Source organism: Rhinoraja longicauda, chromosome 3 (genome assembly GCF_053455715.1).
Source record: "Rhinoraja longicauda isolate Sanriku21f chromosome 3, sRhiLon1.1, whole genome shotgun sequence".
Lineage (NCBI taxonomy): Eukaryota > Metazoa > Chordata > Chondrichthyes > Rajiformes > Arhynchobatidae > Rhinoraja > Rhinoraja longicauda.
In genome coordinates, this window is record NC_135955.1 from 75,854,316 (window position 1) to 75,877,946 (window position 23,631).

The 23,631-nt window shown below is 39.0% G+C and overlaps 1 protein-coding gene across 3 annotated transcripts in view; it reads right to left on the bottom strand.

Moving 5' to 3' along the window:
* erap2 (endoplasmic reticulum aminopeptidase 2) overlaps positions 1–23,631 on the bottom strand; it is a 35,374-nt gene that overhangs the window by 5,033 nt on the left and 6,710 nt on the right. For all 3 annotated transcript variants that reach the window (XM_078396463.1, XM_078396462.1, XM_078396461.1), the window contains exons 3-16: positions 21,772–21,910; positions 21,462–21,596; positions 20,164–20,284; positions 19,550–19,704; positions 18,026–18,139; positions 17,801–17,932; positions 16,063–16,194; positions 14,437–14,505; positions 13,190–13,365; positions 12,969–13,048; positions 11,157–11,340; positions 8,050–8,206; positions 5,882–6,066; positions 5,005–5,166 (exon numbers count right to left, since the gene is read on the bottom strand). In XM_078396463.1, the coding sequence (XP_078252589.1) occupies positions 5,005–5,166; positions 5,882–6,066; positions 8,050–8,206; positions 11,157–11,340; positions 12,969–13,048; positions 13,190–13,365; positions 14,437–14,505; positions 16,063–16,194; positions 17,801–17,932; positions 18,026–18,139; positions 19,550–19,704; positions 20,164–20,284; positions 21,462–21,596; positions 21,772–21,910 (1,941 nt within the window). The remainder of the gene's footprint in view (positions 1–5,004; positions 5,167–5,881; positions 6,067–8,049; positions 8,207–11,156; positions 11,341–12,968; positions 13,049–13,189; positions 13,366–14,436; positions 14,506–16,062; positions 16,195–17,800; positions 17,933–18,025; positions 18,140–19,549; positions 19,705–20,163; positions 20,285–21,461; positions 21,597–21,771; positions 21,911–23,631) is intronic.

Below are 23,631 nucleotides of genomic sequence, written 5' to 3' on the forward strand. Positions count from 1 at the left end.
GACTAGTCTCCTAATAGTGGAGATGGGAAGAAGTACTTTGACTTTGCAGGTATATAAATTAGTGTGAATGTAGAGAGTAATTTATTTTTAATGAAGTGGTTTGCCTGGTGTTAACAGACTGTTGCAGTTGGGTGGTATATAAAGTCCTTATATTGCGATTGCAGTGAAATAGAAAGTGTACATGTGATATACGGAGTTTTTAAAATGTATCATGAAAGTTATTCGTACACATTTCCTTTAGATATAGGAAGGAGAAATTTGGGTCATTGAGTCTGTGCTGGCTCACAGAGCAATCCCATCCCCCACTTAATTTTCCCTGTAACCTATTCTCCCCATACTTCCAACACATTCGTATTCACAACAGACAATTAGGGCAAAAGTAGACACAAAATGCTGGAGTAACTCAGGGGGACAGGCAGCATCTTTGGAGAGAAGGAATGGGTGACGTTTTGGGTCAAGACCCTTCTTCAGACAATTTCTTTCCGAGACAATTAGGGCAATTACCCATGGCCATTTAACCTACCAGAATGTATTTTGGGATGTTGAAGGAAACCAGTGAACCTGGAGAAAGCCCATAGGATCACAGGGAGAATCTACAACTCCACACAAACATCTTTGGAGGTCAAGATTGAACCCAAGTTGTTGGAGGTACAAGGCCACAGCACTGTGATACCTTCCAGCCATTTGGCTTATTTACAACAGTTTGACCCTTTGTTTCCTCGTCTCTCATACACTTGTCCAGCATCCCCCCGAACACACCTATCAAGCACTCCCACATTATTACCACTCAGAATAAAGAATTCTCTTCTCTGTGCCCATTGGATGTCTATGTCTCTTTGTCATGTTGGCCTCTAGTTACAGTTGTCCTCACAAAAGGGAAACATTTTAATTGTATCAGTTGTATCAAAGCTTTTCCTAAATTTTAAAGACCTCTATCAGGTCACTCCTCAACTTTCTTTTCTCCAGAGATATCCTGTATGCACATCCTTTCTTGATATGTATACCCTTGTATTTTTTATATCATCCTTGTAAATCTTTTCTGCTTCCTCTCCAATGCTTCTGAACGATTGCATGATAATCAAAACTTTACAAAGTAGTCTATGTGTGACTTTACCTGATTTTTTTCTAAACAGATTTAACAAAATTTGCAAATTAAATTCTTGATAAAGGGATGAAGGGCCTGGATACAGCAGATGTGGTGAGGATGTTTCCACGAGTGGAAAAGTCTAGGATCAGAGGTCATGGCCTCAGAATTAAAGGACGTTCCTTTAGGAAAGAGATGAAGAGGAATTCCTTTAGTCAGAGGGTGATGAATGTGTGGAGTTGTTTGCCACAGAAGGGTGTGGAGGCCATGTCAATGGATATTTTTAATGCAGAGATAGATTCTTGATTAGTATGGTTGTCAGGGATTATAGGGAGAACGCAGGAGAATGGGGTTAGGTGGACGAGATAGATAAGCCATGGTTGAATGGCGGAGTAGACCTGATGGGTCAAATGGCCTAATTCTGCTCCTATCATTTATGACCTTATAAAAGGTTATCACAGACAGACAGGAGCACGGAGTCGCTGTTACAAGCAGATAAATCATGATCTTATTATTTTTGGTTCAAGGAGTAGAATGGCCTGCTCCAGAAACTAATTGTATGAAATGTTCATATGTAGAGTCACAAAACACGGAAACAGGCCAGATGCCCCAACTCATCCATGCTGACCAACATGCCCCATCTAAGCTAGTTCCATTTGCCTGCTTTTGGCCCATTTCCTCAAAACTTTTCCTATCTATGTACCTGTCCAAGTGTCCTTTAAATTTTATTATAGTATCTGCCTCAACTATCGCCTTTGGCAGCTCATTCCATATAACCACCACAAAAAAAATGCAAATGCATGAGATATGTAATAAAACAAGACAATTTGGGGGAAAACAAACCTTTAAAATTGGGGGGAAAAGTGGTTGGGGTAGAATGAATAAAAAAGATCTATTATAGCGTGGAGGTCAGAAATGATTGAGTGATACGTTTTGGTGATGCTGCTGTCTGAAAGAGGTAGCAATGGGCCAGTGATGGAAGAAGTTTAAATTAGTGGAAAAGAATGAATTCTTCAATACTAGAAAAGGAGGAAGGAAAACAAAAATCAGTGTTGGATTGGTTGTTAGAAATCTTTGAATTCAGTGTTGACTCCCAAAGGCTGCACCGTACCAAGTTGTAGGTATAAATGCAGTACGCAGAATGGTTAGAGCTACAAGTGACTTGCTGCTTCACCTGGAAAGAGTGTTTTTGTTCCCGGATGACAGGAAAGGACAAGTAATGAGCAGATGTTCCAATCTCCTCCTAGTAACCCTGAACATTCATTTCTTGTGAAACAATCAAACATTGCTTATACCCCCTGGGCCAAGATCAAACTTTTCAGAGACTTGGAAGTTGCAAGATGGCGCCAGAATGTGGCACCTCCCTGAGTGCTGTTGCAGAAGAGGATTTATTGTACTTGTGTGTTCTACGATTTGACAAGCTTTTTACAGTATCTGTATCATTGTACACATGACAATAATAAATTAAACTAAACGGCATTTTGCTTGTTTTACTTCCGTTTTTGTACAATGCATGTCTGTTCACAATGTGGTTTCCTCTTCACTGGGGAAGCCAAACCCATTTTGGGTGACAGTTTTTGCATAACAGCTCCTTGTAGTCTGCAGAAGTGATAGCACTGTAAATTGTGTACATTGTGAACAGTAGTGGTCCCAGCACTAATCCATGTGGAACACCTCTGCCCACCTTCGTCCACTATAAATACTTCCTTTAATTCCCACTCTGTCTTCGGACTTGAAGACCAATTAGCAACCATTTCCGCTACTTGTTCCTGACTGCATTATTGGACCTTTCTCATTAGTTGGTTATGGGGTATCCTGCTGAAAGCCTTTTCAATAAAATGTAAACAAATAATATTTACTGCATCATCATTGTTGTTACCATTTCAACAAATTCAAATTTGGTTGGACATGCTCTTCTGAAATTTACCTTTCATTATTATACTTTTACTCTCTGAACTGAAGGAACAATGGTGATTTGGACTGGACTGGAGCGTCACTGTGGATTGGAATGTGGGTCAAGCGAACAGGTTTCACTATATTCATTGAAATATTCTCTGCTGCAAAAACTATCATTAATTGCTGGTGTGAATCAAAGATGACAGTCCTTCAATGTTGAGACAAGGAACTGCTGCTGCTAAAATCTTGAGCAAAATACGAAATGCTGCAGGAACTCAGGCGGGTTAGATACCATCCTTGGACGAAATGGACAAGCAACATTTTGGGTCGGGACTGTTCAGTCTGAAGAAAGGTCCCAACCCCAAATATAACCTGTTCATTCCCTTCACAGGGCTGCCTGACCCAGTTCCTCTAACACTTTGTGGTTTGTTCAGTTCTTTAATGTGGACTGGTGAAAAATATCAGCAAGATGAAATATTGTTCCATTGGGATAGAGGAGTGGGGAATGGCTGGTTGGTAGATATTGTGGGCAGAATATGTGAAAACCTGATGAATTATACAGTTCTACTATTGGATGGAATAACTGCTACAATGTGAAGTGAATGCCAGGAAGAATGTGGTAAGAATGGGAGACAAGGTTTGGAAGCAGGAGAATTTGTTAGATTTACATCCCCATGTTATCTTTACAGTAGATTCAGTATTTCCTGAAAGCATTGACTGATACTCAATGGCAATGGCCATCTTAGAAATATCTGCTTCCAAATCACAGAATGAAAGAGTTCAGCGGGGATTGTACAATATATGATGCCTCAGTCAGGTTAACCTTCAAGGGAATTGCATATTTCAGCCAGATGGGATCCCGGATCAGTTTCCCCAAAGAAATGTGAAGATGATGCTTCAATGTCCTACCAGGTCAATGTGCTGCTGACAGAGGTGCACAGCTTTAATGTATAAATGTCCCAAATCCAACATTTCAGAACAGGCAGAAGTAGTACAATATTCTGCCTCATCTCTTGCAGCACAATGCTGTGTCCAGAATGAGAAGCATACCAGAATTGAGAAGTTACATCTCAGAAAACACTGAACAGCAACTCTAAAAAAGTGAAGACCAAGTAATGATCTTACAGAGGTCTTTAAGATTATGAAGGAGTTTGATTAGATATGTACAGAGGTTTGCTTAGATAGATATATATATGTATCGAGGAAGGTACATTTGCTTCTCAAGGGCTAAAATATAAAATAGTCGCTCAGAGTCATATAGATACAGCCCACCAAATCCAGACCACACATCAAGCTCCCATTTTTACAGTTAACCTATGCTAACTAATGTTATCTACCTTTCTGTCCACACATTTGGAACAATTTAACGTGGCCATTTAATCTACCAATCCCTGTTGTTAGGAAACCAGAGCAGCTGGAGGAAAAATGGTAGTCACAGGAAGAAGATGTAACTTCCACACAGAGCACCCGAGATCACTGGGGGTGAGGCTCTATCAGCTGCACCACCTCATAGTCCAATAAGAGAATCAAATTAAACTTCTTTACTCAAAGGGTAATTAGAATGTTGAACTTATTACCAAAATGGAAATTTAAGGAAATTGTGAGAGACTCATTTAAGAAGAAATTAGACAAACATGTAAGGCAGAGAATACTGATGGAGACCAATGAAGTAGGGTGGAAAGAAGGTTGTGCATGGCATCTGACATCACTTTGGTTATATGGTTTGCTCCTACAGTGAAAATTCCATGAAATGTGAATTCCTGCACATCCGAGCACAATTAATACTCATTCCAACCCCTCTGTACAGATGTAAACCTTTCTTGCAGCACTGAAATACGAGCATTTGCAGATACATGATTTATGTCTTACTGATAATAGTGTCACAGGAGATCTGATAAACTAGTTCAGTCTTTCTGGAAAGCAGACATAATTTTAATCTCTTTGACATTTTAGACTTCTTTAACGATGACTCACCATGAATGATCCCACAGAAAAATCTGATGACATACAAATAAATTCCATACCGTGCCAGTTTTTCTGGATTTCTTGTGCTTGCTAAAGCGGACACAATTTTATTCTTTTCAGCCCCTGAAACTGACTGCATGTACTTCATCAGAAGGTAGTCCCATCCATCACTGCTCTGAGCACCCACAGAGTATACGATCTCCAGGACATCTGTTGGCAAACTACAATATCAACAATAACGTGCTTAGTAAACTACTTCTTCTGTTCATTAAACTCCACTGTAGAATACACATATGAAAAGAGTTTATATGCATGCTTACAAAGGTAGTCCTTTGCCAAATTTTAGGGATTTTTTGGTATGCAGGTGGTGATTCTTCAGCATCAGGATAATTACATTTAAAACAAAACATTAATAAATATTGAAGCTTTATGCTGTTATTATTTGAAATCTTAATTCACTGCTTTGGGATTATTCCCAAGTCTATATAATTTATAAAACAGTCTAATTTACCAGTAATACAACTCAAACTAATTTTTAATTCAGCAAAGAATGCAACTCAACAGAACTGTGAACTCCTACTGCATGAGAAATCACCAGGATCAACATCTTAAATGTTTGACACTCTTTCTTAATGTAGTTTAGTATACCGAAGGAGTTGTCTTTCAGATTAAATGTTATTGACCGCCTTCTTCCCAGTAACGCCGAATGTTTTCATTGGATTTTCTTTTAAAAATAAGCTGTATCCTCAAAATTGAAATTTTCTCTAAAAAAACACCAAAAACAAAACTTCCATTGCTACTTTTAGCCAATAATGTCAGTGCCACAGAGAAATTCACTGCAAGAGACTTGTTCAAAATTACAATAAAGTGCTATAATGTTTTATTGTTCCAAACAATCAGAAGGTAGAGTAGAAGCTATGCTGCCACATTACTAACTTCAAGGTACCGTTGGACATCCTCCACTGATTAAAATAAGCCAATGCCTTCTGAACACAAGGAAGGTATTCGAGGTCGCAGACAAGTTCCAAGAGATTGGACCGTAGCAGCCGATCTGACAAAGTGCCTTCATCGCTCCATGTCTGACTGTCAATTAGATGCTTGAAAAACTGCAGAATATAGTTCTGAAACATAAACAATGATATGCATTCAAATCCTCATGCTGCACCAGAAACTGCATGCAGCAAATCTCAAAAGGATTATTATAGCCCATTTAAAGCACAATTATAGAAATAAATAATACAATTTTTAAAAAATTATTTTCCAATGTTCAATAGATTCAGGAGCAGTTCCTGTGGATTGGAGGATAGCTAATGTTATCCCACTTTTCAAGAAAGGAGCGAGAGAGAAAACAGGGAATTACAGACCAGTTAGCCTGACTTCGGTGGTGGGAAAGATGCTGGAGTCAATTATTAAAGAGGTAATAACGGTGCATTTGGATAGCAGTAAAAGGATAAGTCCAAGTCAGCATGGATTTATGAAAGGGAAATCATGCTTGACTAATCTTCTGGAATTTTTGAGGACGTGACAAGTAAAATGGATGAAGGAGCCAGTGGATGTAGTGTATCTAGACTTTCAGAAAGCCTTTGATAACCAGAAAAGTTGGAAAAGTTGTCAGTTTACTCTATGGTATAGGATAAGCTAACTGATCTCAGCAGAACATTACAAAGAATGTAACCTTAAATGAAAATTAAATAAACTGCAGAATTAAATTAAAGATCAACTGATGCTGCACTCAAGATCTTCATCATACCTATACCTCAATGTACTTGTGCATATGACAATAACCTGTCTTGAAATATTGGAAATTTGAAATAAAAACAGAAAATACTGGAACATTAGGCAGCATCTGTGTAAAGATAAGGAGTTATGATTTCAGGTCAGAGACTCTTCTTGGACTTGAAAACATTAACTGTTTTTCACTTTCCATATTTGCTGCCTAATCTACAGAATGTTTCCAGCAATTTTTGTTTTTATTACAATTAACCCAGCAACCATGCCTGGGAATAGGAAGCGCTTACAAGTTTACTCTCCTAAGCACTCTCCAGCGGCCCCTGCTGGTTGGTGAATTAAACCAAAACTGGTCTCATCTCTCACTCTGACCCTCACCAACACAGGATTGTGTAGGAAAATAACTGCAGATTATGGTACAAATCTGTAACCATAATTACAAATTCGATTTGTAATTATGGTACAAATCTGTAACCATAATTACAAATTCGATTTGTAACTGGTACAGATCGAAGGTATCACAAAATGCTGGAGTAACTCAGCAGGTCAGGCAGCATCTTGGAGAGAAGGAATGGGTGATGTTTCGGGTCGACGTTACAATGCAAAATAAAATGGTGCAAGTGTATTTGAACTAATTTATACAATCACAAGATTATAACTGAAAATTAGAATGTCAAATACTAATTAAAATTATCTAATGTAATAGGAATCAGAAAAGACATGATTTGTCAGGAGACTTGTGACTAGGTTTTATACTACACAACTTTACCTACACAGGTACATTCAGAAGTCAAGAAATACTTTTCATATTATCTATTGATAGTTATAGAAATCATACATTTCATTTCATTCTCCCCCCCCCCCCCAAACAAAAACAATAAAAAATGGTTGTTATTAATCGTCACGATCTCACTCACTCACCGAAGTAGGCCAGCAAGCAACCAAGGAAAAGCCAATTAAATCATCAAAATCATCGTAATTTTGTACAAATGACCCATAAATACACCTAGTTAATAGTTTTGAAAGCAGTATTTTCTTACATCGAAGAAGCAAAACTGGAAAATACATATGAAATCCAGGTCTGTGTACACACAGTAGCTCAGCTGGAGAGAATGCTTATCCCAAATGACCCATGACCTGGGCATGCACAGTTGTAATACCAAACCTGCTTAGAGGAGGTTCTTTAATGTATTTACTATAGTCAAGGAGTATGTGCAAGCTGGTTGACACAAGTATACCGAGAAGTACATAACAAGTTGACATTAATGTTAAATTTCTTCGTTTATATTAGATAATTGTCAACTGTTTTGTGACTCCAGCTTTCTCTCTATGAAAAGGCATTAGTCAAGTAGAATATATGATCTACATTACCTTACCTTTAGATTGGTGGCAACATCAGTGATATTTCTTGTCACAGCCATTCTGTAAAATACCTGCAGGTACCCCAGACCCTGTAACACTGGGATGCTTTTATTCTCATGTCTGAGGTAACGGGTCAAGTCAAGAGCACGGTCAAGTGATAGTTTTCCTGCACTAAACACAGCAAGAAGGATATTTCATTAGTATTTTCCAATAAAGCGAGATTTTTTTTCTTCCCTCTCATGATCTTGATAAGTAGGACAAGAAATTCCCATTCAGGTCACTGCTGGTGCTAAGCAGATGTGGAATGGGTGTGATGGATAGTAAAGCAGCAGAAGGATTGATAAACAAGGTTGCATTCATAGCAAGAGGCAATGGAGGTTTATGAAGCAAGGATTAATTAGCAAGTGTGAGACCTACAAAAACAAGCTTTTAGCAATGTCTATGTATAAAATTTCTCAAAAGAAATATATGGTGGACAAAGAACTGGCCTTCATCCTCCTTACAAATTCTACTCCATGGCCACTGAGTCCATACCTCTGATATACACAAAATGTTGGAGTAACTCAGTGGGTCAGGCTGCATCTCTGGAGAGAGGGAATATGCGATGTTTCAGGTCGAGACCCTTCATTAGACTCCACACCTCTCTCTAACATCTGTCCGACATTAAACCAGACTGTTTGTAACCTACATGATATTTCTAACCCAGAGATGATCAAAGGACTATAAAATTGTAGTGTTCGTAAGACTGTCTAATTCCTGACATCATGACATGATGACATCACTCAACTCTGGATCACCTCAGTTCATTGGCTGATAAAATGTTTTCATTGCAACTTGACTATCATTATAAACAAGTTATCATTCTGTTCTCATTAACCTTGTAGTTATCCTAAACTCTGTTGCAAATGTCTTGGCGTGCACCAAGTTCCTTACAGCCAGTGCTTGTGGACCTGCTATGGCTCCTGCTAAAGGAGTTCCACATGAAAGTCAACACCCCCATTTTCAAAGTCATCCAAGCAGTCCCTACATCTGAAATATTCTCCAGCCTTCCAAACTTAGAAATAATTTTACATATTTTCTGACAACACAGGATCCTTTCAGCCCTATTAGATGATGCGGACTCTGAGTAATCCAATCAATCCTATTTCCTTTTTTCTCTGATGTACTCTCTCTCTCTTGTGCTCACCCATTACACCCAGATTCTCCAGCACTCAGGTAATTTACAGTAACCTCAATCCAGATGAGATGAGGAAACCAGAGCATCCTCAGAAGCTCACCAATTCCAGCCTTTTAATCAACTCCACCACAGGTGGCCATGCCTTCATCAGCCCCATGGTTGCAATGCATGCTAACAAGTGATTTTGGTTCCCTTTGTTCCTCAACACTTCCTGAAGTATCTTAGTTTAGATTTGGTAACTTGTTGTTCACCCGGAGAGTTGTGAATCTGCGGAAATTTCTGCCACAGAAGGCAGTCGAGGCCAATTCACTGGAGGTTTTCAAGAGAGAGTTAGAATTAGCTCTTTGGGCTAACGGAATCAAGGGATATGGGGGAAAAGCAAGAATGGGGTACTGATTTTGGATGATCAGCCATGAACATATTGAATGGTGGTGCTGGCTCAAAGGGCTGAATGGCCTACTCCTGCACATATTTTCTATGTTTTCTATGTTTCTAAGCCATAAATTTTGCAATCCCCGCCCTAATATTCTCCACTTGCTAATGTTCTTTGCTTCTTTAAAATCTTTCTCTTTTGAGCACTTTCTTTAAGTGCAATTTGGTATCAAATATTGTTTGATGACTGATGGTTATTATTAAAAGTCAATCATTCTTGATTAGTACAGCTGTCAGGGGTTATGGGGAGAAGGCAGGAGAATAGGGTGAGGAGGGAGAGATAGATCAGCCATGATTGAATGGCAGAGTAGACTCAAAAGGCTGAATGGCCTAATTCTGCTCCTATTACTTATGAACTTTTAGTGTCATATGGCACAGAAACAAACCTTTTGGCCATTGTGTCCATGTTGGCTATCAAGCACCCCTTTGCACTAATTCAATACCAAACCCAGTTTATTGTTCCCACATTTCCATCAACTCCCCCTAGATTTTGCCAATCAATTACACACTATGGGCAATTTACAGTTGCCAATTAACCTACAAACCTGCAAATTCCTGAAATGTGGGAAGAAACTAGAGCTCCCAGAGAAAACACATGCTGCATAGGAAGAATGTGCAAACTCCATACAGACAGCACCAGAGGTCAGAATTGAACTTGTTACTGGAACTGTGAGGCATTAAACCCATTCATAATATTTCTGAAAAAAATAAAGTGCCTCCCTACATCTAGATTAATGAGCCAAGAAATTGTTTTTTATATCATTAAAGCCATCACCAAGTCAAAGGATTTTAAAACTGACAAAATTAATGGTGTAGGAAAGAACTGCAGATGCTGGTTGTTTTCCTTCTCTCCAGAGATGCTGCCTGTCCCACTGAGTTACTCCAGCATTTTGTGTCTATCTTTAAAATGAATGGTGGTTATGAGCTCCAACAGGAAGCACTCAATAGGAGCCTATAAATTGAGCCAGAATAGGAGGGCTCGGGTAATGGTCTGATGCTAGTACACGTGGTGGTTCGGAAGTCTTTCAGGAGTCAGAGCAGGAAAATGGGGTCACAGTCTGACATCGCATTAGATTACCACTTAAAAGTTGCAAAACCCTTACTCTATAAACAGGAGTTTTAAACTGCAGCAATTACTTCAATATGACAATAGACACAAAATGCTGGAGTAACTCAGCGGGACAAGCAGCATCTCTGGAGAGAAGGAATGGGCAACGTTTCGGGTAGAGACCCTTCTTCACAATGATCAGTCCGAAGAAATATGTCTATCTTTGATTTAAACCAGCATCTGCAATTCTTTCCTACACACTTCAATATGACAAGCAGTTACATATTATACACACTATTTTGGAAGATACTGTTGCATAATAGTACATCCTTTATTGTTACTAATCGGTTACATTACTAAACCTCGCCACATACAGCACAATTTCAATGATACATTGCAATCCACAAAATGTGACTTTAGTATGTGAAAGATACAAACAATAATAGATAGAATATCAACAGTACCTGACAAGCTGGAAAGCATTATGAATCAGATTTGCTCGGTCCTTCTGGCTCAGAAGTGTGTGGTTCTGATCGAGCAGATTAATCAAGGCATCCCATCCACCTCTCGTGTAATGTACAATGTAATAGCCATTCATGTCCACATTAAATTTTATCCATTGAGCTTCTCCATCTAGTTCAATGTGATCTAGTTAAAACAAAATAGATTTAATGAAGATAATCTACAAAAAAAAACTGTTCATACTTGACAGTCCAAATCATAAATACGGGAATTTTCATTTACACAGTGCCCCTTGGCACTGTTGGCATGCTGCGGTGTTCATAATTTGCAATATGGTTATTGTTATTGTCAGGGGAACAAAGCAACCAAATTACTCATCACAAACTTTGGAAATAAAAAAAAAGAATAACATTGCCAGAAGGACTTCAGAAAATTCAAACTATGTTCTTATAAGCTTTTGCTATATTGCTTTGCTGTTAGTTGAAGGTCATCTGCCTAATTAGTGTTAAGCCAAGAAACAGAGTCAGAAGGTTCTCGACCTGAAACGTCACCCATTCCTTCTCTCCAGAGAAGCTGCCTGTCCCATTGAGTTACTCCAGCTTTGTGCGTCTATCTGCAGTTTAAACCAACATCTGCAGTTCCTTCCTGCACGAAAAGAGTCAACTGTCTTGTTTAAGTAAAACACTAGCCTAGTTCTACCTCATGCATTCCAGCCAATGCTTGGTCTGAACTCCTGAGTTCAACCCCATGGCCCTTTGGCTTCTCTCTTGTATTGTGTCAAACTCAGCCCTGCTTTTGTATAGGGCTTCATAAGTACATGACTTGTTCAGTACTTTGTAATGCCTTGGGCTTCATGAACTCGGGCTACATTTCACTGCGGTGAACTCATGAACTTATTGGGTCAAACTGATGGTCAGCTGCACCTTTATTATCAGTATCTAGACATAATGATTTAAATGGAATAGATTCCACTTTGTTTTCAAATGTAAGCAATATTTTCAGTAGTTTACAATGAGCCATATACTGAACCATATGAATTCCTGAACAATCATTCACACTGTGACTGTGTTATAAAGTCATATTGTAGAAAGAAGCCCTTCAGCCCAACTCAGCTATGCTGACCAAGATGCCCCATCCAAACTAATCCCATTTAGCCATATTTGGCCTGTAACCCTCTAAACCTCTCCTATCCATTTACCTGTCCAAATGTTTTTTAAATCATGTAATTGGAGCTCCCTCAATTACTTCCTCGATTACTTCCTATGATATAGTCACCTGTCTCAAGATCCCACAGTAATTCTTGACAACCATCTTCATTGTCCACAATACTACCTATTTTAGGGTCATCAAACTTACTAATCATGCTTTGTACATTTTAATCCAAATCATTGATATGGATGACAAACAGCAATGGACCCCACTTGTCACAGGCCTCCAGTCTGGAAAACAACTTTCCACCACCAATCTCTGCTTCCTACCATGAAGCCAATTTTGTATCTAGTTGGCTAGCTTTCCCTAGTAACCCATGTGATCTATCCTTCAACTACAGCCTCGTCAAAGGCCATGTTGAAGTTGATTTAGACTATGTCTATGGCCCTACTGTCATCATCCTTCTTGTGACAGTGCTTTAGATATCATAACTATATAAACTATTTGAGTTGTTACAAAGATAAGTTAAATAGTATCCAAAGTGAAGAAAATAAAATTAGTTTTATATCAAAAAGCATTGCATAAAGTATTTGGATAGATTATTCAAAACACTAAATATGATTGAGTTAATGTTTTTCTTCTATTGTAAGTTTTAGCGTTCTTACCAGATTTAGTTTTCAGAAGATGTCTACCAATTGTTTTAGAATTGCTTGTGATATAAGTTAGTGGTACATGCCAGAGGTAGCTGCAAAAGATAATGAATTTTTTTTGTTGATTCCTAAAATGTTGCAAGCATTTGACCAAATGTTTCAAACATTTCCTGTTTCATTATATAACATTTTCAAAATATTACAAAGAAAACTATTAACAAACAAGCAATAAGTACCCGGATTGTAGCAAGGCCCATGAAGAGTCCTCTGGGAAAATTCCCTTAAGAAAGCGCTCTTGCTGGAGCCTGACTGAAGTTCCATTATGTTCAACAATTATTACTGGTATTCCCTTCTGAAGTGTCCAAGTGTTCATAATCTCCTTAATGTCTAGATGTTCTCCTGCATAGCGGTACTGAGAAATGACAAAGCGCAGATGCCAGTTAAGCATGGGGTTCTTCATCAAATACATTACAGTAAAAAATGCTGAATTATTGTTCAGAAATTCCAGTGGTTCAAGATCATGGATACTGAGTGCTGGTTCCCATTCTCCCTTGAATACACAAGGGCCTGGTTCCCATACACCTCTCAATGCACCAAGGCCCTGGTTCCTACTCTCTTCAACTCACCCAGGTTCCCACATACTCTTCAATGTACAAGGGCCTGATTCCCAAACACCCATCAATACACCGGCCCCCTGGTTCCCACATATCCTTCAACACACAGGAGCTCTGGTTCCCACTCTACCTTTAACAGCGGTAGAGCTGCTGCCTCACAGAGCCAGAGAACAAGGTTTGATTCTGACTACAGGTGCTGTCTGTGCAGAGTTTGTACATTTTCCCTGTGACCAAGTGGATTTTCTCCACAAAGTCTGGCTTCCTCCCACGTTCCAAAAATGTACAGGTTTGTAGGTTAGTGGGTATTTGTAAATTGCCCCTGATGTGCAGGATGCGAAAGTGGGATAACATAAAAATAGTGTGCGGGTGATCAATTGTCGGTGTGGACTCGGTGGGCTGAAGGGCCTATTTCCATGCTGCATCTCTAAATTCAAAACACATCAATCAGGAGCTTGGCTTCCCCTCCGAAAGGGCTAAAGGAATCAAGGGATATGGGGAAAAAGCAGGAACGGGGTACTGATTTTAGATGATCAGCCATGATCATATTGAATGGCGGTGCTGGCTCGAAGGGCCGAATGGTCTACTCCTGCACCTATTTTTCTATGTTTCCTCCTTCAACACACCAGGATCCTTGTTCCTTCACTCCCTTCAACACTCCAGAGCCCTGATTCCCATGCTCCCTTTAACATCAAGGTTTTTGATTCAGTGTAAGCTGAACTTTAATGAATCTCTAGACTGGTAGTAAATATGGGATTGAAATTTTGTTTGCATCCCTGCTACTTATTGTACCTATGAGAACCTACAAGATTTGTATGAGTCATTGAATTATCTAATAAATACAAAATATTTTGGTAAAGATCATATCTTACAGCACTTTTTGCGGCTTGCGAACCACTGTAACAGAATTCACCTGAAGTAAAGTCTTCCTTTGTACAAGTCTGTTGAGAATTCAAAATATTATTATTTTAATTTACCTTAACATAAACTCTACAAGAGGTCATTTTTCAAGTGCAATGGCTAAGCTAAATTCTGAATCCAAGATTATATTAAAAAAGAAAATTGTCATATTTTCCCATTGAACTTTTATGACAGTTATTATGTTTCTAGGCATTTCTAATTGGGAGATATAAGGAATGAGGGGACCTCATTGAAACTTAAAGAATAATGAAAGGCATAGATAGAGTGGATGTGGAAAGGATGTTTCCACTGGTGGGAGAGTCTAGGACCAGAGGTCATAACCTCAGAATTAAAGGGTGCTCTTTTAGAAAGGAGGTGAGGAGGAACTTCTTTAGTCAGATGGTAGTTAATCTGTGAACTCATTACCACAGTGGAGGCCAAGTCAGTGGATATTTTTAAGACAGAGATAGACAAATTCTTGATTAGAACGAATGTCAAGGGCACCAAACACGACACCAAACTATGGGTTAGGTTACAAAATGCTTCAACAACTTCAAATAAAATGTTTGTGTATCACTTGGTGAAAATAACAAAGGGCAGGGCATGTGAAGTAAACAGTAAAGAATATGGTGAAGCAAATAAAGACAAAGAAATTGGATGTAGAATTTCCATGCAAAGTAATCATGCTGCCAAATGAGGTTAATTAATAAAGATTACTATGTATCTGGATCCTTGCAATTACCTCAATCTATAACAAATTATTCCATCTATTTCCTGTTGGGTACATTATAGCTTAATCTATGGTTTAGTGTTGTGTTTGTTTTACTCCCCTCCAAAAGAGAATCAGATGACAGAGACAATCAATACCTGGGATAATGCTTGCTAGATTTTCCTGGCCAAAACTTGATTCCGATCATACTGTCAACTGTTTAAAAACACAAGATCCAGACTTTGCTGCATGCATTGCAGAATGCAAATGTTCAGGATTACTGACAGATTTTTAAGACCAATGTGGTTTGTCTAGTAGATGATTTGGTAGGTTCTTGGTGCAATAACCTGAACATTGGGTTCAGATAAAATCTGGTTTGAAGTAAAGACTTATCAATAACAATGGGCTGCAATATTAATCACGGGGGAGCAGACGTGCTGAGCCTGGCATCAAAGATGTGCCATGCACATCCAATTGCCACTTTCACGATTTTGGTCCAGGCACCTATAGATTATGAATATTAGCACATGCCACATGTAGAAACAGGTCTTCATAGCACTTGAGGACTAATTCAGTGCTCATTAAAAGGGAATTAGCATGGCATGAGCAGGCTCCACATCACCTAGATCTGTTGTGCTATTGAGACTTTCTGGAGTGGGTCGTTGAGCAAACCATTCATTGCCCCCTTATGCATCACGTGATTAATTTGTCTACTGTGCCATTATATGATCAAGATAATGGATTCAAGAAGAAAAAACATTTAGGTGAAATATTTTAAGAATTTAAGTAGAAGTTCTTGAAGCATTAATATTTTTCAGAATGATCTTTTTCCTTCAAATTCTTCAATGGTTATACAAACCAACTTTCAGCTAATAGAAGAAACACGCACATTGGCCATGCTGTTCCACAGATCTTCATTCTTGGTATTCCCGTAGCTGAATTTCCGTAGATAACGAACCAGCCCACTTTGGAAAACTTCATCAGTCAAAAAATGTCTCAACATGTGCAGAATGCAAGCTCCCTAGATTCAACAAGTTAGACAATGCAAGTTACATACAATGTTAAATTCAGACAGAAAAAAATCCTTTGCACTAGAAAGTGTCTTCAAGACATTTGAAGATGCCTTGAACATGTTTCAGTGGAAGCCTCTTGCAGGAAATGCTAGTTTACAACCATTTGGCATGTTCACTGTTCAACCCAGAATTTGTAAATCTATTCTTTGCATGGAGATTGGTGAGGAAGTCTGCCTTGCCCGAGAGACTGGAAAATCATTAGATCACCAACATCTCTACTTCTGTAGAAGGCTTAGGAAGTTCGGCATGACCCCAACAATGCTCACCAATGTCTACAGATGCAGAAGTTATTACGGAATACAGAATACTATTGTGGATGCTTTTTCTCAGCCACAGACATTAAATCCTTCAGAACAGAACTCCATTGATCTTAGAAAAAAAATAGCTGCAGGAATAGGCCATTCAGACCCTTCGAGCCAGCACCGCCATTCAATATGATCATGGCTGATCATCTAAAATCAGTACCCCATTCCTGCTTTTTCCCGATATCCCTTGATTCCTTTAACCTTAAGAGCTAAATTCATAAGAACTTCCTCTTGAAAACATCCAGTGAATTGGCCTCCACTGCCTTCTGTGGCAGAGAATTCCACAGATTCACAACTCTCCGGGTGAAAAAGTTTTTCCTCATCTTAGTCCTAAATGGCCTACCCCTTATTCTTAAACTGTGAGCCCTGGTTCTGGACTCCAACATCGGGAACATTTTTCCTGCATCTAGCCTGTCCAATCCTTTAAAAAAATTATATGTTTCTATAAGATCTCTTCTCATCTTTCAAAATTCCAGTGAATATAAGCCCAGTTGACCCATTCTTTCATTATATGTCAGACCTGCCATCCCAGGAATTAACCTGGTGAACCTATGCTGGAGACCAAAATTGCACACAATACTCCAGGTGCGGTTTCACCAGGGCCCTGTACAACTTCGGTAGGACCTCTTTGCTCCTAAACTTAAATCCTCTCGCAATGAAGGCCAACATGCCATTAGCTTTCTTCACTGGCTGCTGTATCTGCATGCTAACTGTCAGTGACTGATGTACAAGCACACCCAGGTCTCGTTGCACCTCCCCTTTTCCGAATCTGATACCATTCAGATAATAATCTGCCTTCCTGTTCTTGCCACCAAAGCGGATCTCACATTTCCTCACATTATACTGCATCTGCCATGCATCTGCTCACTTACCCAACCTATCCAAGTCACCCTGCAGCCTCATAGCATCCTCCTTGCAGCTCACACTGTCACCCAGCTTTGTGTCATCCGCAAACGGAGATGTCACATTTAATTCCCTCGTCTAAATCGTTAATATATATTGTAAATAACTGGGGTCCCAGCACCGAGCCTTGCGGCACCCCACTAGTCACTGATCAGTATGTACTAAATATACTGTATATCAGAATCCACTCAGCCTTTGTTTGCCTTACTTGTAACATAGAATTTAGTGTTCATGTATTTGTGAGAATTATTCCTTTGGTATATCACCAAACGCACAAGTCAGTCATGATGTTTCAAAATCTCTTCCATTAGGTTGCCAGTTATTTCGAACTATCCCCCTCAAATACCTTGTCATAGGAAACAGTATCAAACATTTCCTTTATCTGAGTAGGATTTTCTGCTGATGTAGATATGGGACGCGAGGAATTCATTGCATCTCTTCCCATTGCTGCAAAACATGTGCCCAAAAAATGGTCACCCTGAAAAAGATTTAATATTAAACAAAATAATTAAGTTCAGCCTATTATTCTCCTGTTACTGAACCGATTAATAGTAAGAAGATGCATACTCACAACTTGCAAATCAGGGTAAGTGGCATCGACAGAGACAAACTCCATGTACCTGGCAAAGCCTTCATTCAGCCAAATGTCATTCCACCACTCCATTGTCACTAAATTACCAAACCACTAAAAAAATACAATGTTAATTGGAGGGTCCAATGAGCGCTTTAAAAAAGAAATACTCATTTATAATCAAGCGATGTAATGTGAATGTATATTCAGGAATTAAGTATTAATTAATATTTACAAGAATATTCATCCAGTTTCAACAACTTAATACAACACCTGATGACTATGGTATGATAACACAAAGTATTTAAACTAACATGATATATAAATTAGTTTTGGTCTCGTGCAAAAGGTAAAAGCTAATTAGGAAATATTGGTGGAACATAGGGAAAGCATTAAAATAAATGATTTGAACATTTTATTTGCATGCAATATTCATACATGATAGAATGTTATCAATAGGGAAACAACATCACCTATATCCTGAAGGTCAGCAAATTGCTTCCTGCTCATCTATGCATTCTGATTGCTTACAAATAGTGGCATCAGATTTAATGGCATACAACAGCACTTGTACAAAATTCTGTTCAGCATACACGACCAGTGCAGGCTTGGATGGCTGCTATCCCCCCTGAACTCTGATTTAAATCTTAAATCAGACACTTCCAGTACCTTATTCATGACGAAATTACTGAATACCCAAATCTCTCACCAATGTCCCGCAAGGATACTAAATTTTCCCTCTGCCAAATACTGAACATCACACTTGCTCCTCAGTTGGCTCTGATAAAAAAAACAATTTTCCCGGTCTTCTCATCCGAATAACAAATACCACACTCTCCCTCACATCTCTCCTCCCCCCCACCCCCCTACACATATACTCTCTCTCTCTCTCTGAAACTAAAATTATGCTAAGTTCCTCTGGAGTTCCCTCCAGTACAAACCACAAAAACACCACACAATCCCCAATATCAAGTTCCTGATTATCCCTCAATTTCCCCAAGGCAAACCTTAGGTACCAGTTTTTCTCCTACCCCAATCCAAATCATGAAGAGCAAAATCTCTCCTTAATCTGCACTGTAGAGCCAGAAGACCTCAGAAGATTCCCCCCAATACAATCCAAAACCCCAATCCCTCCTTGATCTCACTCTTTCAAACAATAATAAAATAAATTACTGTATTTCCCTGAACTCCTGATCTAATTACTAAGGATTATGATGCTAACCCACACTTATCACTCAAACTCAAAAGCCTTACTCTTTCTTTTGCTGCTTAAATGCCACAAGATGGTCAATCAGTCCAATTGGGCGGCTGTTGGGCGGGGAATCTACCTTTTGAGTGATGCTGTTAATTTTTTTGTTTTATCCATTGTACGTATTTGTAATGGAGCTGCAAATAAATATTGTGACCATTGCCTCCTGGAATTGGAAACTACATTGGTAACAGTCTGAAGTCAAATGGCAAGCAATAATCTCTTGAAGCTGACTACAGATATATGAACGCACATTACAGGAGGGTAAACAATACCTGATGTGCCAGTTCATGACCTATCACCATGGTAATCCACAGTTTATCTGATGCGGAACATGTTGCCGGATGATACAGTAGAGACGTCTCCCTGTAAGTGGTTAATCCCCAATTTTCCATGGCTCCTGACTCAAAGTCAGGGATTGCAACAAGATCTAAAAATGCAACAATGCTCAGCGTATATTCTTTGAACATCACCTTTAAAAGCAACAATTGTTACAATTATCATATAATGAAAAGAGAAACTTTTCATTAATTTATTAATTTAAACTTAATTTCCATCCCTTGATAGAACAAAATATTCTCCAACAATTAAAGAAATTGCACTTATAATTTCATTTTTCTCAGTGCTGATATTCCAAAATGCTTCATGATCTGAAGTACTTCAAGCATCAGATCATAACCCAACCGGCTCAAAACTCCAACATCATTTTCTAACATATTCAAATCTCCTCATGTCCACCCCACCTGTAACCCTCCTTCTCCCATCTCCTTCCCATCTACTACCTTCCTTTTCCACTTGCTGAATCCAATCCTCCCACCACCTTTGAAACTGCTTGACTGTACAATATCCTTTGTCTCATATCTTTATTGAAAACTTGGGTTTGACTCACCCTGCTTTGGGAGTGGGTAGTAGATATTGAAGTAATGTTCATAAAATTCCAACAGTTTCACTGCTGCTTCCAGAGCATAATGCGTCTGATTCCATTTATGTGGAGTAGCATAAATAGAAACCTGTTGGAATCAAAGGCCCATTAATGAAAGGTGCGCGTCTGCATATTCAGTGAAAAAATTGTCTAACAGAATGCAAAGGCTTCAGAATTTGTCAGGTTTTATTTGAATCACGGGTACTTTGAAATGCATCTCATGTCATTATTACCACATGGACCATCAACACATTCTGCTTGGTCTCCAAATTTAATTACATTGAAGTCAATAGAAGAATTAAATAACCATGTACCATATTAGTGTTTTTTTGCAGAACTGACGTTTGAAGATACTCTTCTGAGGCATCCCCAGGGGGAGAGGATGACTTTGACTGAGAATACATCCAGACTTAATCTCCAATTTGCAGATTTAATACATTTTCCTAATTTAATTTTACCCCTTCAACTAATTAATCCCAGAATCATAATTACCTACGATCTTAACTCTTCATGATTAGTGACCTTTATATTGGATTGTACTTTAATTCCAATGTAGTAGCTCAGCCTAAAGTGACCTGTAACTGGACCACAAGAACCTATCTTTAAGAGTGCTGGCTAAGATCACTGATTGGTATGATATGTATAAAGCATAGCACAGATTATGGTCCACCACTGCAGCACAGTGATGCAGTATCAAAGACCCAGGCTTAATCCTGACTATGGGCGCTATCTTTACAGAGTTTGTACCTTCTCTGTGACCACATGGGTTTTCTCTGGGTATTTAGTTTAGTTTAGTTTAGAGATACAGCGCAGAAACAGGCCCTTTTGGCCCACCGGGTCGCGCCGACCAGCGATCCCCGCACATTAACACTATCCTATACTCACTAGGGAAAATTTTTACATTTACCAAGCCAATTAATCTACAAACCTGTATGTCTTTGGAGTGTGGGAGGAAACCGAAGATCTCGGAGAAAACCCACACAGGTCAAGGGGAGAACATACAAACTCTGTACAGACAGCAACCGTAATCGAACCCGGGTCTCCAGCGCTGTATTCGCTGTAAGGCAGTAACTCTACCACTGCTACACCATGCCGCCCATATCCGGGTGCTCCGGTTTCCTACCACGTTCCAAAGACGTGCCGTTTTATAGGTTAATTGGCTTCGGTAAGTTGTACAATGGTCCCTAATGTGTAGGATACTGTTTGTGTACCCAGCAATTGGATGATTTTTGGTAAAGGATAGTTAAAACCATAATATGGCTCACCTTAATTCCTGTTGATGTTACTGCACTGACGGATTTAAAATCGCAGACAATGAATGCTACCAAATAGGTGCTCATCCTCACACTCACGTCAAAGTGGTCTTCAAAAAGTCCTCCTGCTGTTGGCACAGATTTAACCTACAGAATAAATTCAGGAAAGAAGCTAAAGTATAGTCAAGACAGACTTGCTAGATACACCTCGTGCAAGGCATGACATTATTGCATTCACATGGCACAAGGTTGCTGACTACATAAAAAGGCCCAATGATTAGAAATTGGGAGATTTGCACTATTAAGTAACATAATTTCATACAATGGGCATGTTGGACAGTGCAATATGTTGCTTTTCTCTTTTTATCTTGATTGAGAAATTGGCTTTAAAAGACGGTTCATCAAAACATGGAAAGGCCGTCCGTGCCGAGGTGGGTTCAAAATGGGTTGACGCAAGGATTCTGCAGAAAGATACACAAATAGTTCATAAATTAAATTTAAATATGAATAATAAACAAGAAAACATTTCTACATTATTTTGATGTGCTGTTTATACATCTGAAGTGACATAAGTCAGATCCCTTGTAAACCATGGGGAAAGCCACTTAAAATGTCACCTTTGGTCACATTCAACTTGAATATCAAATGCTATAAAGTCACAAAGCAGTCACTCAGTCTCACTTGTCTTCATCATGTCAGAGAAATGTTATTTGTTAATTCACCCCGTCCCTTTAAAAAAAAATTAAAATATATCTGTTTTCCAACTTTTTCTTGTTGCAGTGATGGCCTTTGAAGCCTTTTGGTAGGCCTCACTAGTTGTGGGCAAGGTGGGGTGGACAAGGAAGAATGTTGATATGTTCACTCAGCCTTCTTTATCCAGGCCAAGCTGTCAGCAATGCAGGCAGTGAGCTTTGCCCAGTGGTATTTTTAGGGACAAATTATTTCAAGTGAAACAAAATATATTTCCTCCTATGTGATTAGGATTGAATTTAGTTTGAATAAACAGAAAAAATGTTCCAAGTTTCATTTGGTTTTAAAATAATCTCGCTGCAATCCTCAAGGCGACAACAATATTTGTGATGACGTGAGCATTATAAAACAGAGGAACATTATGAGAAAACACTGAAGTCCATATCACATTATGAGTTAAGAAAAGAGATGAACAAAAGCTTGATTTTGATTTTAAGGATGCCCAAGAAGGAAAGAGAGGTGGATGGTCATGGGATGGAGTGAAGTGAAGTGACGTCCAGAGCTTAGAGCAATGGCAGCGGAAAGCATTGCCGACAACGGTGGCCAATATGAAACTAGACTTGCAAAGGCAACCCTTAATTAGGGTGCAAATATTTCCCTCTTAAACACAAAAAATGAACAAAGCTCCTGGAGTTGATAGTAAATCGGAACAGAACAAAGTAGCTTTGCAGTATTGTTATACGTTGAGATAGGATAGATATTCAACTGAAAACATCAAAACAAAATAAGCATAAATATTACTGTTTTCTGTATCTTAAGTTAATATTCAACGATGATGCGTGAAATGGAATTCCCGTAATACCGTTACTGAATATGGTCCACAAAACAGGCATTTTGAGCATCTGAAGAGGCACATTATCAGTAATAGATTTTGAGAGTAGCAGTTAGCATTTATCCTTTGCGGAAAATCCTTCATAGAAGAAAGCTTCCCATTACATTTAGTGACATTCTGAATTTTTTTTTAGTTTTAGTTTAGTTTCAGTTTAGTTTATTATCATGTGTACGGAGATACAGCGAAAAGCTTTTGTTGCATGCTAACCAGTCAGCGGAAAGACTACATAGAAACATAGAAAATAGGTGCAGGAGTAGGCCATTCGGCCCTTCGAGCCTGCACCGCCATTCAATATGATCATGGCTGATCATTCAGCTCAGTAGCCTGTACCTGCCTTCTCTCCATACCCCCTGATCCCTTTAGCAAAAAGGGCCACATCTAACTCCCTCTTAAATATAGCCAATGAACTGGCCTCAACTACCTTCTGTGGCAGAGAATTCCACAGACTCACCACTCTCTGTGTGAAGAAATGTTTTCTCATCTCGGTCCTAAAAGACTTCCCCCTTATCCTTAAGCTGTGACCCCTGGTTCTGGACTCCCCCAACATCGGGAACAATTTTCCCGCATCTAGCCTCTCCAACCCCTTAAGAATTTTATATG